Source organism: Alosa sapidissima, chromosome 9 (genome assembly GCF_018492685.1).
Source record: "Alosa sapidissima isolate fAloSap1 chromosome 9, fAloSap1.pri, whole genome shotgun sequence".
NCBI classification, from domain to species: Eukaryota; Metazoa; Chordata; class Actinopteri; order Clupeiformes; family Clupeidae; genus Alosa; species Alosa sapidissima.
The window spans coordinates 12,152,310-12,166,417 of record NC_055965.1 but is presented as its reverse complement, the minus strand read 5'-3'; the positions used below and the strand labels follow the sequence as shown (position 1 = coordinate 12,166,417).

The 14,108-nt window shown below is 44.6% G+C and overlaps 1 protein-coding gene across 1 annotated transcript; it reads right to left on the bottom strand.

Moving 5' to 3' along the window:
• Window positions 1-341: 341 nt before the first annotated feature.
• On the bottom strand, window positions 342-14,064 carry wbp1lb (WW domain binding protein 1-like b). The gene is made up of 5 exons (XM_042102687.1): window positions 13,608-14,064; window positions 6,806-6,908; window positions 4,496-4,657; window positions 779-1,192; window positions 342-676 (listed from the first exon to the last, which is right to left on the bottom strand). The coding sequence occupies exons 1-5, from the start codon at window positions 13,722-13,724 to the stop codon at window positions 342-344; spliced, it is 1,131 nt and encodes a 376-aa protein (XP_041958621.1). The 5' UTR covers window positions 13,725-14,064.
• Window positions 14,065-14,108: the final 44 nt, after the last annotated feature.

Here is a 14,108-nt window from a genome sequence, read left to right as displayed (position 1 = left end):
AGTGACCACACTCACTGTCGGGTGCAAAATCCGGACATAAAGCAAGGAGGGCCAGAAGGCTCCTCCCAAAATACCATCAAAAGGCCACTGCGGCATAAACACAAACGCACAGTGAGTGGAAGGTGCTTCAGTACAAAATAGGCTTCAACTTACCCCCAAGGACAACGACCGAGCAACAATCCTTCAACTGTGTGTGCGCACCTACACACACACACACACACACAAACTCACTCAAGTTCAAGCACGCACTATAAGAAAAAAAAATGCTCTTCTTCTGTTCTTTAACACTCTCTCTCTCCCTCTCCGTCACTCCCTCTGTCCCAGATGGAGGGAGCTGGTGCTCAGCTGTGTGGCGGCGTCTCCTGCTCGTTGATGGTGTGGAGGAGGAGGCACACGGGCGGGTGTGGCTGAGACGAGGGGGACACCCCCCTGCTCTCTGCCCCTCTCCTCTCCACGGCCACTTGCCCCTCGGTGTCACAACGGTGGCTGCAGGCCTCGCAGAAGTCGTCTGGGAAACCGTTACCGTTGCTGCTGCTGCTGCCGCCGCCACCGCTGTCGTCGTCGTCATCTCGCTCCTGCTCGGCGCTCAGCAGCCCTTCCAGTTCCGCTTTGGGGTCGCGGATCTCCAGCGAGCCCCTGTGACCCCCGCCAACGAGCTCCCCACCAACGACGGCCCCTCCTCCGCGTCCGCACACGCACACCTCGATCCCTGAGTCACCGGTGAAACGCCGGGGCCGGCCCCCACCCCCCCTCTCCTTCCCCCCCACCCCCAGAGGAGGAGGAGGAGGAGGAGGAGGAGGCTGCTGCTGCATTTCCCCCCCCAGCAGAGGCTCCTTCTGCAGGTCCCCGGCACTGCCGCTGCTGCCCGTGCTACCGCGCTTCTCCAGGCCTCCGATGACGACGGGCTCCTCCTCCGGGGTCTTGTGCTGGTGGTAGCCCGGCGGGGGGTCGATCTCCTCGGGGCCAGGCCTGGGCCGAGAAGAGGACAGCAGGGCGTCCGGGGTCGGGGGGGCGTGCGGGGACGTCTGGAGGGACGGGGGCAGCAGGAGGCTACTGGGCTGGTCCCCCGGGCTGTGGGCGCCGCTGGGCAGGGCAGCCGCGGTCGTGTGCAGGGCGCTGTAGGGGGGAGGAGGGGTGGGCGGCCGGTTCACCACCTCCTCGTAGTCTGGGAGCAGGTAGCTGGGGAGGAACCCTACAGACACAAAAGAGGATTGAGAGTCAGACATGAAAGACCAAGAGCAGTGTTTGCACTATGCTTATAATAGTAAAGGTAAAAAGGGAAAAAAAAAAACAGCTTTTCCTTTAAAAAGAAATGAAAATCATTTAGTTTCCTGATCAATACATCATTTGACAAAACATAAATTTACACACACATTTAGAGAGATAGTTTCATCACAGCTTGAACTTTGACACAGTGCAGTGAAGTGCACCAAGTGAACTTTTTTTCTTACTTGTTCCTACTATTGTTGACATGGATATATATAGACATCCATTTGGTCATCCCAACTAATCTCGTATTGATCAGAGAGCAAACAGCCCTCTCTGAAACAGCCAAATTCAATGTTTGAATTCCCTTCTTTGTAGCATCCTCATTTAAGATATTTAGGCTCAATAAGCCTGTCACAGGAACTTGTGATTCTCTTGTTCAGTTCTACACTGGACTTGAATTAGGAACCTCAGGCACAGATATTCCAAAAAAACACACATACGATTTTGGCCTATTGATTATTATAATGTGGTTCATTGAAAGCTCTGTTAGTCACTTCGAATAAAAGCGTCAGTTAAATGACCAAATCTAACACAAATTCTGATTGCACTACATAAACTTGCATATAGTACTACATATACTTGCATATAGTACTATTTGGTATAACAGGGGCCACATTTTATAAATTTTTTAGTTTCATTATCACCTCACAAAAAAACATATTTGTCTGCCATTTTTTAAAAAATCATTTAACTTTAACTTCCTTAAGGATTTCTTTATCTCCTTTATCTCACTATACCCACAAGGTCTGTGTCAATTGCCTGTGATGTATGTAAGGTGCATGTCCGTATGTCATTCCCATGTATGTGTTCATGTATGTGCATCTCTGTGCCTGTGACCATGCAGGATGAAAAGCTGTATGGAAAATGTGAAAAAGAATTTCCCCAAAGGGACAACTAATAAACTAACTAACTAACAACTCTTGGGCTTCAAAAACGCACTTCAACAGGGGTCTTTGTTACTACAGAGCACTACTTCATATTACTAATGGCCTCCTTACACCAAACAACTCTGACGAGATTTGGGAAAGATCCTTGAAAGATTGTAGTCTTTTGAGTAAAGCTTGAATAGGGGGCATGAGTTAAAAGACTCCAATCTTTCAAGAGTCTTTCCCAAAATCTTGTCAAAGTTGTTTGGTGTAAGGATATTAGTTGAGAGTGTCATTGATACCTTTTCAAACCACAGGCTCAGTAGAACACGGAACAAACATTGGCCATTTAACGAAAAAACAAGCACTACCCCCTGCATGTTACTTACAATTCCACAAATCAAAGACCTCATACACTTTCTAAATGATAAGCCTTGTCATGAAATCACATCAGTCACAAAAAAAAAAAAAAAAATCACATCTGTCCCATGACTTTAAAAGTCAGCGAGGACAAAGACAAAACCATTGCAAGGCCACACTGGTCGTGTGACCACCGGGCAGCAGCTTGCATAGAGGAAGGAAACAGGCCGGCTAAACCAAGGCTCCAGAGATCGCTCTGGTGAGGAAACCAGCTTTAACGGAGGTCGCGGAAGTCAGAAACAACGACTGAACAAACCGACTGAAAACAAGATGCCAGTTGTGCCCACTGTGCAAGGTCTTTGGCACGCGGTCAACGCCTGGCAGTGGCAGTGACGGAAAACTGGGCTTTTCCTTATCATTTGGAAAGGGAAAAAAATAGGAAGAAAGGGAATCAGTGATCTCAAACAAACGAGGTTTACACCACACTGGGACCAAATGTGACATTAAACATGTCCCACTTTGTTCGAAATATCCCAGTTTGTCACGGCGAAAAGAGAGGAAACTCCCTAAAGCCTTTTGAGACAAGGTCCAGACACAGTCGCCTGTTACATTCAAACCCTCAAAGGTGTCAAATGTCCCCTCTTTCATGAGCTCTTGCAGGGGACATCGACATGCGATATCCTTTCACTGCAAATCTGGGGTCAGTCCACTTATAAAGAGATAAGCCTGTCGGGAATGAGGGGGAGAGCACACAGGGGTTTAGAGTTATTAGGTGACAATGACCGTTAGTTAAGTCTCCTGAGTTTTAGAACATTTCCTTGAGAGCACAAGTTGGACAGGTTGTCTTGGAGACGGCAATTATTTATTTCACAAAACAACCAACCCACCGAACTTGACAAAACCCTCATCCAACCCACCAAACTTGACAAAAGCACCACTACCCTTTCTGTTTGAATATGCTTCACCAGTTTGAATTGGTTTAAAGTTTTACTGATTAACTACTTGCACAACTCATTGTCGACCACATTGAGACCAAACTTCAGACGTCGCCTCTTGACGTCCTGTGACTGGAATCAAGGATCTGATTGATCACGTTGTGATGACTGTACGCTAGGTCTCTTGGGGCCAGATAACACTTATGACTGTTTGACTGTTTTTGAGAGTCATCACTAGAACAAGCATATCTAAAATTCACCGGCAGCTTGACAAAAGCACCACTAATTTGTTCAGTCTTTATATGCATCATTGCTACTCCACCTTCACAAGATAATCTATTAGTTTAGTGTTTTAAATTAACTAAGCACGCGGTCAGCACAGTTTGCAACCAGCGTGCCCATACATGGAGAGTCTTCAGACCTTCCACACAAGCCTGGTGAGTTCCTAATACATTTTTGAACCCTCATACACATAAACAGTAAGACATGGTGACCCTGGAGTTCACTTAACAGTTATACTAGTAACTTGATGAGAGAGAGAGAGAGAGAGAGAGAGAGAAGGAAAGAAACAGAGCTGTACAAGTGGTCTCTGAGCCTTATTCACCAGTAGAAAGGCATGGAGTTGTAGTTGTGGAGTAGCAGTAACATTAGTACAGAGGGAAACAGAAGGACGAGTGAGAGGGAGACTGTGTCTCAAACTGCCTACTTGCACACTTCAAATACTTAGTTTAAGTATACAGTGCAGATATTGGGACAATACTAACCATCACTCAGTGCACACTAGCAGTGAACTGAGGGAAGTATGCGGAGACACAGCCAGAGAGATAAAGAGAGAGAGAGAGAGAGAGAGAGAGGGAGAGAGAGAGGGAGAGAAAGAGAGTGAGAGAGAGAGAGAGAGAGAGAGAGAGAGAGAGAGAGAGAGAGAGAGAGAGAGGAGAGAAAGAGAGTGAGAGAGAGAGAGAGAGAGAGAGAGAGAGAGAGAGAGAGAGAGAGAGAGTGTGTGAGTGAGTGAGTGAGTGAGTGAGTGAGTGAGTGAGAGTGCCTCTGAGCCGTATGTGTTCCTACTTAGGTAGAAGGGCATGGAGTTGTAGTTGTGGGCCTCCCGGTAGGCGATGAGGTTGATCTCGTGCTGGCGTTGCTGCTGCTGCAGCCGGTGCTTGGTGCGGCGGTGGTGGCACACACAACAGCAGCTTAGGATGAAGATGATGGCCCACACCAACCAGAACCCTGCGCAAACAAACAAGACTAAATAAAGGAGCATTCTTCCCACATGTACGCTTCTCATTGATGTAAGCTATGGAGATGATAGATAGATAGATAGATAGATACTTTATTGATCCTCAAGGGGAAATTCAAGATATGCTATGTAGTCTTCGGGGTCAATCAGATGACTCTTTTAAACTTTTAAGCAATATCTCAGCGGTTATGGTGGTGTCTGCAGTTCACTGATTACACAATGTTGTCCATCCTAAACAAAAAAGGTCGCAATGGCATGGAATCCTGCTATTCAAATACGCTATGCAGTCCTTAGATCTTCTGACAAGATGCTCTTTCAGTAAACATTAACATTTTTAGTCGATGTCTGTAAATGACTGAATACACAGAACCCTGCCCAGCACAAACAAAAGTGGACACCAACATGTAGTCAAGTGTTTTCTCTCCCCCATTTAGGGATGGTATCTGGGCAATGTGGCTAAGACAAAGTGGATGCTGACATGTTGGTGGTTTAATGTTCCCATTCAGAGGCATATGAGAATGCTGACGCAACAGTGTTCCCCACATAATTGAATTCTATTTGTGGTGATGGGTGACGGGGGTGTTCACAGTTCTGAACAAATTTCAATGTTTTCTTTAAACGTGCATGCAGGTTTGTTGATGAACAGAGACACAAGGAGCGGCTGTGCAAAGGTGCACATAGCTATACAATGAAAGGATTTCATCCAATTTAAGTAGTACAACATAGAAAACCATTGTGTGGTGGTCAGTGTTGATATTGTGGTGGGCCGTCACGAATAAGTCAATGAAAGGAAACATTGCGCAACACGTGAAAGGAGACCACTACGGCTCTATTGGGACGGTGTATCACCAGTAAACAGAATAATAGGGTCAGAAGTTAACAGACTAGAAGATCTGAAACATCTAATACCTATGAGCTGTTAGTTATTCAGTGTAATGGTCTTAATCTGTCAAATGCTCCCTGCTTACATCCAGCTGCCTTCTTCCCCTCCGACAATAGAGAACAACAGGACCTCTAAATTCAAATGTAATTTATTTATTTTTCTCTTAAAGCAAATTTAAAAAAGAGGCCTGCGGGAAGATTATCGCAATCACTCGTTGGGAGTTGAATCCTTGATCACGGCCATGGCTACGCTAAATCTGAGGACACATGGGGCAACTATCTGAGCAGTGCTGCAGGGCAGTGTTCCTCATTGTTGTGGTTCTGGCATGTTCCCATTGATATTGGGCAACATTTTATTTTCTGGAGAACTTGAATTATCAGTAAGCAATCAGTCATGATCATTCAATCAAAATAAACGGAACTAGTTATGTGGTTTTCCAATGCATCATCGCCTTAAGGCACGGATCAAACTGGAAATAACGAAGCGTCAGCGGTATTGCATAATGCAACGCTCAGACCATAATAAGTTACACTATATCTCGTTCCTAAGTAACACAAACGGTCTACGTTCTATTGCCTAAACTGACAATGGACTATGCTCGTGTTACGCTTTGAAAGTTGAACCACGTTCAAATTGAAGAGAGGGATGATGAGGAAGAGAAGGATGATAAGGGAGAGAGAGGGATGATGAGGAAGAGAATTAGTGAATTAGTGAAACACAAACAGCACACAGTGAACACACAGTGAGGTGAAGCACACACTAATCCCGGCGCAGTGAGCTGCCTGCTACAACGGCGGCGCTCGGGGAGCAGTGAGGGGTTAGGTGCCTTGCTCAAGCTGTCACTGCCTCCTCCACTCACTCACTAAGTCTCCACCAGCCATCCACATAGGATTATGACTGATATATCTTGTATGAAGAAACCTTTTCATGGGTATTCATCTGAATAGCTCAGGTATTTCATGGATAAACTAATGGCAACAGAAAACTGGAGGATGCATGCATGGATTTGCTTGCAAGCCGATGAAACACTGTTGACAACCTGCAAATACATTTTTGGAGGTTTGGCTCTACACCTTAAATCCTGCTGAGGTTGCTCAAGGGCACTTCAGCCGTGCCTACTGGTCGGGGTTCGAACCGGCAACCCTCCGGTTACAAGTCCAGAGTGCTAACCAGTGGGCCACGGCTGCCCTAAAATGCCCTGATGAGGAAGAGAGAGGGATGATGAGGGAGAGAGAGAAGGATGATGAGCACTTACACCAGAGTTCGTAGTAGTAGCTGCAGCACTGCGTGTTGCCGCAGCAGTGGCCCACTTCACACACATAGCTCTGGTTGTTCAGGCCCTCACAGTGTATTACATTCTGAGAGAGAGAGAGAGAGAGAGAGAGAGAGAGAGAGAGAGAGAGAGAGAGAGAGAGAGAGAGAGAGAGAGAGAGAGAGAGAGAGAGAGAGAGAGAGAGAGAGAGAGAGAGAGAGAGAGAGAGAGAAAGAGAGAGAGAGAGAGAGAGAGACAGAGAGGTGGAGCAGGTGTGTGGGGAAAAATGGAAGAGAAAACATTCTATCAGCTGCATTTAACAGTTTGAAATCATATGAAACAGTCCTAATTGTGAGATAGTTCAATTAATCAATAATTTGATTGTATCTAGATCCAGATCCCATCCTATGGTTTAAGGGTCAGCTTGGATGCATCATACCTCTCACATATGAACGTCACTTATGCACCATGTACAAACACAATGAGATCGAGAACACATTTTCTTATATAACAATGAAGTAAGGGGTGTCCTCATGTATTTCAACCCAACTGTATTAAACCCAAGGAGCGTCACCCCCCACGAGAGTCCCTGCCCTCATGAGACAGCAGTGTCCCAGCTGTTCCAAAGGGGGGAGGCAGACTGTTTAGATAAACGTCAAAGCTCTGATCCTCTCCCCCCACACCCTCACCAAAACCACCACTTTCCACCCCCCCCCCCCACCCAAAAAAAAAGATTAAATTAAATGATTATCTCCTAGTCCAGACGTCACACGAAGGAGTCAGTCAAGCTAAAGCTCGCCCCAGTTCAAATCCAACCTGCTGACCCGTGTCAAACTCCTCGGCTTCTGTGGTTCGCGTTGCATCAGTGTTGTGAAGTGTTGCCTCACAAACCCATTTAGAGCACAATGCAAACAGCCAAACCCCTCCCGTGGCCTCAGGCCACTGCACAACCAACAGCTGAGGCAAAGGATCAGATAAGGTGAAAGAAAACTTGCCCTAAATGCTGATTGCTTGAGTCAGATCAGCGGAGAACAGGAGGGGGGGGGCAGACAACACAGAGAGTATGGTCCATAGACGAGTAAACAATGACAAGATTTCCCTTCACTTTTCAAACTAGACAGGAAACTTCTGACTATGACTAAAGCAGCTCCAGCTTATCACGGAAAAAACACAGAAAGTCCAAGCTGTCTCAGAGGCTGTCCCAGAGGGCTGTTCAAAGCAGGGTCATTCACTCACCTTTTAAAACAAAAGAGTGCTTTAAAACAACCTAGTATAGTTTATCTCTCCCTCTCAATGTCAGTTAATCATTACATGGTAAAAGAGTAGATGTTAGTCCTCTACCGGCCATGTGCCCAGATGGAGTGACATGCTTATCAGCTGCTCCTCAATCCCGTGTGGTTCTTCTACACAGCAGGGTCACAATGCCAAGGGGGGAAAAGAAAGACTCACACACACTCTCTCTCTCTCTCTCTCTCTCTCTCTCTCCTCTCTCTCTCCTTTCTCTCTCTCTCGGGATTGCTCAGCGGAATTTTCCAGCCAGCATTGTAGAGTGAGCCATGAGTATGGGCACTTTATAATAAGGTGCTCTCTCTGTATTCAGAGCTTGTGTGTGTGTCAACTGTTCAGGGTGTGTGTTATGAGGCTTGCCATTCCTGTGTTACCCTGTATCTTTTTTATACTCTCAATCTCTCGATCACTCACATACACACTCTCTCTCTCACACACACACTCCCTCTCTCACACACACACTCAAACACACACACACAATGTACAGTCAGGCCAGCGAAACAAAGCCCTTCTCCAGCTAGACCACACCACACCACTCTCTCACTAACCATATAAAACACACACACACACACACAAAACAAAACATTTTGTTCTCTTCCGTTCTCTCCTCTCGAACAGTTTTTTTTTTTTCTTTCTCACATCGACTCAGTTCAGCACACGGGAGCCCACATACTTTTGACTTGGCAAGCACTCTCCTGCATGGCACACACACTCACGCTGGTGTGCCTGTACAAAAGCAAACACAAACACACTCCTGTTGACACAACACAACAACCACGGTTCCCTACAGATGGCCACACCACAGCAGGGTAGGAGTGTGTTTGTGTGTGTGTGTGTGTTGTGCAGCAACCTTTTCTGAGGCACTCAAAGTCATACAATGACAATTTCACACATTTCTATACTAATCCAGAGAGGTCAAGGTCTTCCTTCAGGTAGATTTATAACCACCAGTGGGCAAAGTTAACCCCCAACCTGACCTGTACACACTAAACACACACACAAAACCCCTATGGTTAATGCTCTGTGTGCTGTTCAAATCTGTTTCTGATCCTGTCTTGTCTTGAAGTTCAGGACTGCTCTCCAAATTGTGCTCTCCAAACGGTTAGCCCTTTTCTTGGTTTTCATACACATTAACAGCTCAGTGCTCTACGTGATAGATTTACATGATCTACATGATTTAAAAAAAAAAAAAAATGATAACACTATTCATTCGTACCGACTGCTGGGTCTAATTAGACTTATTTTCTGAGTGATCTTCTTTCTAAATATCTGCCCTCTCACTCTAAACACAGGCACCCACAGATAGTGTTAAGCCGCTAAGGCAGACAAAACCTCTCAGCTGATAAACAAAGACTGACAGAAGACAAGCACCTCTTCTTCTCTGGCTTTTGAGATGGCAGTGGAATGCATTACCCTGCCAGAAGATCATCATCATCTTCTCAATGACTTCAACCTACCCAAAACCCTTATGAGACACTGCTGAAATGGGGAGATACCAAACACACTCCCAATATGGGTGCCTTAACTGTTCCACATTGTTCCCCCTTAGCCAAGAAAGCTAGGCACTTTGGGCATTTGTGGCTGCATTCGATATGGTCTTAAGAAGCATTTAATCCCCTTATCTGATCCCAACTCCTCTCAGTTTAATTGGTCTGAAGTGGACAGCTGTCACTGCCTCCTCCACTCACTCACTAAGTCTCCACCAGCCATCCACATAGGATTATGACTGATATATCTTGTATGAAGAAACCTTTTCATGGGTATTCATCTGAATAGCTCAGGTATTTCATGGATAAACTAATGGCAACAGAAAACTGGAGGATGCATGCATGGATTTGCTTGCAAGCCGATGAAACACTGTTGACAACCTGCAAATACATTTTTGGAGGTTTGGCTCTACACCTTAAATCCTGCTGAGGTTTAAACTGGGTGCGCAGTTTGGGGTGAAGACTTGGTGTCACGATATACCAGAATTGACAATTGGCGAGATAATTTAATTATTACATTAATATTGTGGTAATACAAATATAGAAGGAATATAACACAGTTTTTTTATCAAGTTAATCAGGTTGCTCTTTTTATATTTTGTAGACTCTCCAACCCACTCCACTTATTATCTGTCCACACAAAAGTCTAAAAAAATCGGTGAATCTGACTCATTTTGTCAGATGTCTTACACCAGTGTTTTTCAACCACTGTGCCGGGGCACACTAGTGTGCCGTGAGAGATCATCAGGTGAGCTGCAGAAAATTGCCCAAATGTCACTCACTGGTCAAAAAAGCAACTGTTGCATCAAAGAATTTATAACCACATGCTCTCATTGATTGTATGATTGCACTATTTGTGGTATGCAGGCAATGTACAACGGGAGCCCCATATCCAGTATTCACAGAATCATCACATATCCAGTTCATAACAACAATTAAATTAGATATAGTCACCTACAAATGAAACAGAGGGCACTTGTTTTATTGAGCAGGTCTTGCATAGAAGCCATAATAAGGCCATATTTGTGTATTATTTGAAATTTTAGGCTATGGTATGTTTATTTTTTCTTCACACAGTTAGTTAGTGTGCCGTGGGACATTTTAGGTATACAGAATGTTTCAGTTCTACCTTTCAACTTTCATTAAGAACTCAAATGCAAACAAGGGAACATACACTTTTTAGCCTACCTATGCAGTTATATGCAGTGGTGTAGTCTACGTGATAGGAATACACAGTACCCGCTTAAAAAGCATCACCATCTCAGTATACCCACTTAAAATAGGCAAGGACAGGTATTAACATTTGGGGTTGATCACAGTATACCCACTACAACTAACTAGACTACACCACTGGTTATATGTGAGAAAAACTGGTATGGAATAGACAACAGCTGCCTTGTTCAGTCTTGTTCAATTTTTTACATTGCATTATGTAGTAGCTTATTACAATTTAAAAAAGGGCTAAATACAGGGCTCGAATTATCTTTTTGTCTTTAAGGGGGTCTCTCTATCTCATAAAAAGTTGGCACACCCCGCGCATAGCCTAACAAGGCGATACAATGAAATAGTATAGGCGCAAGTGGCGCTTTGCGCAGTAGGCTACAGTATATGATAGGCCTAGGCTTTACCTTGACACACGCACACAACAGACATAGATTTTTTCATAGAAATTGATTACTTTTAATTAATTACAAAATATTATTGATTGTAATAGTACATATCTCATTTCAATTTCACAATACAAAGAAATAGACTAAACGATTTAGTCTGTGTCAATTCTTCATTTCACAACGTAACTTATTTAAACTAGACCACCGTCTCAGATAGGCTATCCTCAGTGTCAAACACAATAATGCATGTAGTGTAACTTACAGGGGAAAAAGCACTAACTGGCAGAAATGAATAAAGCCAGCCAAACTATGTTCTAGTAGGCTAATGTGTTTAACCGTGGAAAATTAATAGACGAACAATTTTAGAGTTTGCACTGAGATATTGTCGGGTAGCCATCGAATATTCCGCCATCAGAGATTGCTAACAGGTGTTTCAAAATAGCTGGGAACTTTCCGGAGCTCTGAATGGCTAGCTAGATCATCAGACAACACAATCATTGTAGGCTGGATTATGGGCCATAATTTATGGCTTTGTCAATCAACATAGAATAGGTGAAGCGCAAGTTCAACAGCAAACAGGGCTTTTCAGCACGTATCAAACGTAGGCTAGCCCAACGCCTATGCAAATAGACAAAACACTCACATCAAAGCAGGGTGACTTCTTCAGATTTGCGAGTGCTGTCAAATCGATACGGTTTGCTCATATAGTCTAGTGGTGTGGTGGTGAAGTGTCATGCTTTGTTCAAGAGCGTAGTGTAGGTCTACGTCCCGTAGTAGCCTATATTTTAATTTAACGTCTTTAATGGTAAGAGATCGCACAGGTATGGATAATGAGTTGTTTAAGATTAAATTACAATGCCAGACACCTTCAGATATGAGAGATCCCCTCAGGTTTTTGACTTTGTTGCTTTCATGGGAGCCAGTCCTCACTCTATGGGAGCTCGGCTCCCTCTGGCTCCCACGTAATTCGAGCCCTGGCTAAATATCCCAAAGATGAATCCAATGCAAATACAATAAATAAACAAACAACAAACATTTTTATTATAAACGTGAAAGACACACATGGTGAGTGTAGATAATTGGATAAAGGATACAGATAAAGGCCACAAACAGCTAGCTCTTCTCTACCAAGGGGGGAAAAAACACTAGGCACACTATCATTAATCGCTTCGACTTTGGAACAGACAAGAGAAGCTTGATAGCCTACAGACAGGTGTGATACAGAAGGCTAGTGGCTCATCCTGTTCTATGGATGGACAAGTTACACCAATCATCTGAGTTGGTGAGTTACCATCATCTTAAAAACAGTTTTCTAAACTAAAAACTAAACAAGTCTGATGACTTCTGCTCTTTGTCCATTTAAACTAAAGGATTAGAATGTCCATGTGCATCTGTTTTGCCTAAATATCCCAGTGATGATACAGTTCACACTAATTTCAATACAACCTTTTAGCTGAACATTAACATTCATTCGGCTCATGTTGCATGTTCTATGGACAGTGTGTACAACAAATATTGAATGATTCGTAGGTCCATCATGTAACTGAACGTGCTGCCAAAGTAGGCTGCTATATGCCCGGCTATATTCTAATCAAACACGTTAGCTGCCTGCTCAGCTGTCACTTGGACTCTGCATCTGCAACATATATCATCCATACATTACGTAAGTTAATCGCCACGTGTGTCTGACCTTACTGGACCCGTCAAATGTGTACAATGCATTGTGTCGTGCAAGGGACTTGCCAACTGATAAGACATAGTTCACTACCTAGCCCCCCCCCCCCCCCCCCCCCCCGCCGGATCAGAGAACCCTCGTTGAAACGTGCTACACTGACAGTCCGAAACTGAACTGATTACTTCAGTCTTACAGGGACCTACCTATGTAGGTGTTTGAGATAGTGACATGCAGTGATAAAAAAACAAAACAACAACAACCGCGTGCTCGCATTCAAACAGTCGATTCAATTCGTTCACACATGTTGGGTCGCCTCAACAGGTCGGTGTCGGACAGCAAGTTAGCTAAATGTAAAACGATATGCCCCTTCACTTTCGAGTTTAAGCAATGTAGAAACCTGCTGAAATTCTGGGCTAACAATTAATTTGTCCACAGATAAAGTGCACCAAGATCCCTCACTGCAAATGTAATCAAATCAAGAACAAACACAACTTTACTTTTGTGTATTGTTAGCAACCATAGTGGTCTCTCAGCTGATAAGATCCACACAATATCAGCCTGATAACTAATGTAACAAGTTTACTGCGACTGACGGTGAGCTGTTGTGCTAGCTATGTAAACAAGCTAATCGTCTGGAACATTGAGATAGACTTGAACTAGACTTCTTCAGGATGAAAGCTGTACATAGAGGGGTGCGCGCGTCAGTAAAAACTTCTGACCACTCAGAAACCATCAAGTGCACTTACCTCGTTGATTGTGACCTCGGTAGGCTTGACAGGACCAGCTACGTAAAGAAACAAACCCATTTTCAAAGTGGACACATTCGGCCTCCGTCGGCTAGCCTGAGTGTCGACAGTCGACATAGAACGGAGTTGTTCAGTCGACCACTATCACAACTCAAACAGGCCGTCCAGCATGCGCCGCCTTCTTAGTTGCAGCCGGTACCACTGGCTGTTCCAGCTGTTACACAAGCTGCGCCTTCAAACTAGAACGCTGGATCAGCTGGGTGTGGCGAAGTCACATCCTTCTCCATGTGCACAACGTGATGGGAACAACTTGTGTTTCTGTCCGCCCACTAAGCGCTTTGCTCTGGGATTGGGCAAAAGTAATCAGCTGGAGGACACCCAGCCAATCAAGCATTGCTCCCAGTTGTAAAGGAACAATGCTTCACCAACAAAACAGTGCGCGGCCACCGCTGAACACAATTAAACAGGTGGTCAGTGGCCACACTGAACTTCAGTAGAAAA

Coding starts and splice junctions, on each gene's coding strand:
- wbp1lb (XM_042102687.1), bottom strand. CDS start 13,724: ATGTCGACTGTCGACACTCAGGCTAGCCGACGGAGGCCGAATGTGTCC. Junction 1,193..4,495: donor CTCCATGCCCTTCTACCTAA/GTAGGAACACAT, acceptor TTGTGTCTGTAG/GGTTCCTCCCCAGCTACCTG. Junction 677..778: donor TCCTCCTCCTCCTCCTCCTC/CTCCTCTGGGGG, acceptor GACGCGGAGGAG/GGGCCGTCGTTGGTGGGGAG.